The sequence below is a fragment of the Kogia breviceps genome, chromosome 7, assembly GCF_026419965.1.
Source record: "Kogia breviceps isolate mKogBre1 chromosome 7, mKogBre1 haplotype 1, whole genome shotgun sequence".
NCBI classification, from domain to species: Eukaryota; Metazoa; Chordata; class Mammalia; order Artiodactyla; family Physeteridae; genus Kogia; species Kogia breviceps.
Window position 1 is genome coordinate 42,895,832 of NC_081316.1, and position 4,860 is coordinate 42,900,691.

The window sequence follows — 4,860 nt, forward strand, 5'->3', positions numbered from 1 at the left end:
GCTGTTTTTTTTGTTAAAAAACCCCCAAATGTATTTATTCAATATATTCATCACAAGGGCTTAACCAGACACTTAATTTAAAAAACATAAACAAAACAAAAATGACACCACAGATAAGATACAGAGTCCTGTACAGAAATCGAGGAAAGGACAGACCATCTAAGGGAAAAAAATATATAAAGACAACAGAAGGAGAGCTGCACATCCTGGGTCAGGGCTCTTGGCTGGAGACCTGCTTTGAGTACATTTCTTGCAGGTACTTCTTAAAGGCTGTGGGGTTTTTCCAGAGCTCAGCGGCATGTGTGTTCAAAGGGCTATCGATGTTGGGTTCTCCGAGCAGGCTCTGGATGGAGAGCAGGATGGTCCTGACGTCGTACAGGGCGGACCACTTGTCTTTCAGGATGTCCAGGCAGATGTTACCCTGGGTGTCCACGTTGGGGTGGTAGCAGGGCGTGAGGAACTTCACCGTGGGTGCATTGTAAGGGTAGCCACTGGGGAACTCCAGGGACAGTTTATACCTCAGGTCTTCATATACTGTGCCAGCTGCTCCATGGATGATCCCCACCCATTTGAAAAGGTTGTCTGATTCAGGGAAGGCACCCACTAGACGTGGAGGAGAGAGCTAGGGTCTGCAGGGCCGCCCTCACCTTCAGGGACCGGCTGGGAGGCTCACAGGACTCGGCACATGCTCGTGGCTTGTATGCTCACAGCTGAGATGGGTCACAGCACGTGGTAGCGATGCAGGGAGGGAGGGCCCCTGCTCCCATCATCTCCTGACCCTCCATGCCCCCTCCTTCCCTCGAGGTTCTCTAGGGTGTCTCTTCCCCCAGCCACAAAGGGCAGAACCACAAAAGTTACCCGCACCCCCGTGTCCCCAGGGAAGCTCATTAGAGGCTTGCCACTCGGCTGGGGGCTGGTCACGTGGGGTTCTCTGTCCTCACCGTCTAAAATGCTGGTGCCCAGAAGGGGAGGCGGGGTTCAGCATGAATCACATGGTTTGTGCACACAGCACAGGCGCAGGAGGTTGCCCCTAACGGGAGGTGGGAGGGCTTAGATCAGGGAAGGGACCTGCTCACCAGCTGCATTAGCTTCCTGGGGCAGCTGTGACAAACGACCACAAACGGAGGCTCAGAGCAACAGAAACCCGTCCTCTCTCAGTCCTGCAGACCAGACGTCTGAGATCAAGGTGTCCCAGGGCCGCGCTCCCTCCGGAGGCTCCAGGGGAGGGTCCTGCCTGCCTCTTCCAACTTCTGGGGGCTCCAGGCATCCCTGGGCTTGTGGCTGCATCCCTCCCGTCTCTACCTCCATTTTCACATGGTGCCTCCTGTGTGTTTGTGTCTCTCCTCTGGTCTCTTAGAAGGACACTGTCACTGATTTAGGGCCACCCTGATCCAGGATGACCTCATCTTCAGATCCGTAACTAATTATACCTGCAAAGACCCTACTTCCAAATAAGGTACCATTCTCAGATTCTGGGGGGCATGATGTGGACATAACTTCTGGGGGCCCCCATTCAACCCACTGTAGCACCCAGTTCCCAGACACCAGCCGACCTCCCTCAGAACAGCATCAGGCTGGTGATGTTCTGTGTTTCTGCATGGAGTTGTCTCTTGTTTCTTGTGGTAACAGTGAGGTTGGGTGGGGGACGCTTCTGGCTGACCTCCCAGTCATTCCAGGGACCACGCTGATGTGTCCTTCCCAGAAGAGTGCGAGCACGGCCAGGGCTCCCTGGGAATACTCCACACTGACCGCTCAGTGGTCAGACACCTTCATGGACTGGACCGGGCCCCGAAACTCTGTACCTTCTACCACATCCACAGCCTGGTGGACTCTGTGCGGGCCTAGGACCATGAAGTGTGAACTGGCAGGATCGGTGTGAGCCCTCCTGCCTGCCACATGGCCTCCAGCCCACCACAGACCCTCCAGTCCTGCCAAGGACACCCCCATCGCATTAGCCCCCAAGAGGGCTTCTGGGAGGGGTGAAACTTGACCATGAAGAAGACAGGGCAGGCCCTAACTGCAGCAGGTGAAGGCAAGGACTGGGGGTGCTTGGCTACTTGTCCCCGAAAGACCCAGAATGTGGGCTCTGACTTGAGGGGTCCACCTCCACCTGGGCTCACCCGGGGGGTCTCTGCAGCGAGAATGCATCCTTGGGTGATTTTCCAACTCTCCCCACCCCCAGCTTCAACCCCTGGGCCCCCCTGGCCCAATAATAGTCTTTAAATAGTGTCTCTCACCCAACAGGCCTGCGTGGGAGATTTCAGTATTGTGTGGGAGTCAGCGACCAGCGCCCATGTGTCCTGGGTGTCTTGGGAGGGGAGAGAGCCTTGCTCTCACGTTCCTGCCCCAGTGCACCTGGGGTCAGGGCAGCAGACCCAGGCTCTGTTCTGGCAGAAGCTCCCTCTCTGTGAACAAGTCTTCCTCCGCTCCCATTATCCTCACTGGAGGCTCAGGAGGCCACAGCATCGGGGCACCTCCAGCACCAGGACCCCACCCTAGGGAACTTCTCAAGAGCAGACACCAGGCCTGGGGGCGGAGGAGAGGAGGGGGCCGGCCTCTTCAGGATCCCCGGGGCTAGTATGCCTCCTACACAGGAGGGCCTTGGACTCAGCTTAACTACCACCCAGTCTCCTACCCCTCCCTGGTAGGGGGGCTCTTCAGATTCCAGGGCCCCAAGATCCTCCCCATCGACCTCTGACCCCAACTGAAGAGTTGAGGGCCCAGAGACCCCCTCCCCGGCTTCTTTTTTCTTGGAGGCTCCCAGAATTCCCTGAAGCTGTTATACCCAGGGTTTATTATGGTGAGGGATGCAAGTTAAAATCAGCGAGGACGGAGGTGACGAGCAGGGGCCAGCCTCCTCGGCTGTGGCAGCTCAGGGAAGCCCACCTGAGTCCTGAAGTGCAGGGTTTATTGGGGTCTGTCACGTCAATGTGGGGACCGCCGTGTGTCTGACCTTGGCCTCCAGCCCCCGGGGGCGACTCAGGAAGCCCCACCGTGCATCATGCCATCAGCACAGACCAGTCTGGAGCGAGGGCCACGGAGCACGGACACTCCCGTCAGACTCAAGGTGACCTCTGGAGCCAGGACAGAGGCCCGGCCTCTCTGTGGGCAGGTGAACCCACACCGCACGGGCCCTGGTGCACTGCCCGTTCCGTGTGGTCAGCTGGGTGCATGCGGGTCAGCCAGTGTCTGTGTCTCAGCCTGTGACCACTGACCACACTGTCCTTCTCTGCTCACAAGAGTGAGGCCAATGGAGGGACAACGGGGGTGGGAACAAAGCCGGGTCAGGTTCAGGCTGAGTGAGAAAGGGTCCAAGGAGAGAGAACAATGCTGCCATTGCCTGGTGAGCCGAGAGCTGATGTCCTCCCTGTGGGCAGCCCCTCTCCCCACATCCCGAGGTAAGGCTGCTTTTCCTGCACCTGGGGCAGGGTCATGCCTGTGCATATAGCAGGATGCACAGCAGTGCACGCAGCAGGCCCGATGGCTGCCCTTGACATGTACATGGGGGCTTGGTGAGGGTGGAACATCCCGACAGGACCTGGGCCGAACCCGGGGAGGATGGAGGGGAGAAGCGTTTGGGAGCCCCTACAGGAAGTCCTCACCTGACTGCACAGGTGGACTGAGGACACCGACCGGGAGTAGGCAGGTGGGGAGCCCAGTCCTGGGTCATCCCTGAGGCTGGATGAGGGGTATGGAGCTGGGCGTCATGGCGGTGGGGCGGAGGAGCTGATCGCAGGACCCTGTGGAGACAGAGCACACAAGGCAGCAGGGAAGGTGGAGACTGCCCGACGCAGGACGGAGACACCAGCAGGCGGTGCTGCAGGGGTGGGATCAGGGCTGCTCCCTGCAGGGCGGCCACCGAGCCCCGCATCGCTGGAAGCCCCGTGGCGTCTGGACAGAACCCCAGAGGATGGGGGGCCAGAGGGGCGGGAAGAGTTTGGAAAAGTCACACCATCTCCACATGTCCTGGGGAAGGGGACCCCGCTCCAGCCTCCTTCCTTAGACTCTCCCCACTTGGGGAAGTCCGCACAGTCAACAGCCAGTTGTGCAAGCCTTGGAATTTGTTGGGAGGATGAAATGGAAGGGGGGAAAGGAATGAAATACAAGGTCTACGTGCTTGGACAGCACATGCCACTCTAATTTCCAATCAGGAATAGGAATTTCCCAAAAGCTTAAGATGCCCCTGTAACCAGAATGGGGCTTGAAGCAATCCCGCGACTTTGTGGTCGGTTACAGAAACAAGATGAAGATACTTGCTGAGGGGCACGGCAATCCACAACGCCTGCAGAGTTCTAAATGATAACTATTGTCCAAAATTATATTGAGGTCAGGCTACGAAGAGACTCTGAATGCAAGGCAGAATTGCAGGAAACGGATTTCGCCAGGTAGAACGGAATGGTCCTGATAGCACAAGAAAAGCGGCAGGACGTGGACAGTGATGCAGTTGGCCAAAAAGGGCGTATGCGTTTTTTCCTGAATATATTCAGGAAAAAACGCATACGCCCTTTTTGGCCAACCAAGCAAGCTGGGAGAGCAAATCAGCACTACAAAGAAGTCGTGTCCCTCCCCACCCCCCCCACCCCCCCCACCCCGGTCAAAAGGGCCACGCGAAAAAAGTCTAAAAACCAGAAAGGCAGGACAGGCCACGGAGACAAGGGAGCCTTGTTAAGCTGATGGGCGGGATGTCCATGGCCAACAGCCAATCTTCACAAGTGTATCCTGTTTCCCAAAACATGTAAAACACAGAACCACGGAGCATTGGGCACTTCCACACATGGGCGTTTATCTTGGGAAAAGTAAACATCAACCAGACACAGGCACCCCAAAGTTGAGGGCTGCTGTCTTGACAAGAACCTCGAC

The 4,860-nt window shown here is 57.1% G+C and overlaps 1 protein-coding gene across 1 annotated transcript; it reads right to left on the bottom strand.

The window, feature by feature from the left end:
• Window positions 1-211: 211 nt before the first annotated feature.
• Window positions 212-3,871, bottom strand: LOC131760288 (ubiquitin-conjugating enzyme E2 C-like). Its single transcript, XM_067039517.1, has 3 exons — window positions 3,603-3,871; window positions 859-952; window positions 212-622 (listed from the first exon to the last, which is right to left on the bottom strand). Exons 1-3 carry the CDS (start codon window positions 3,869-3,871, stop codon window positions 212-214), a joined length of 774 nt encoding a protein of 257 aa, XP_066895618.1.
• Between the last annotated feature and the right edge of the window lie 989 nt (window positions 3,872-4,860).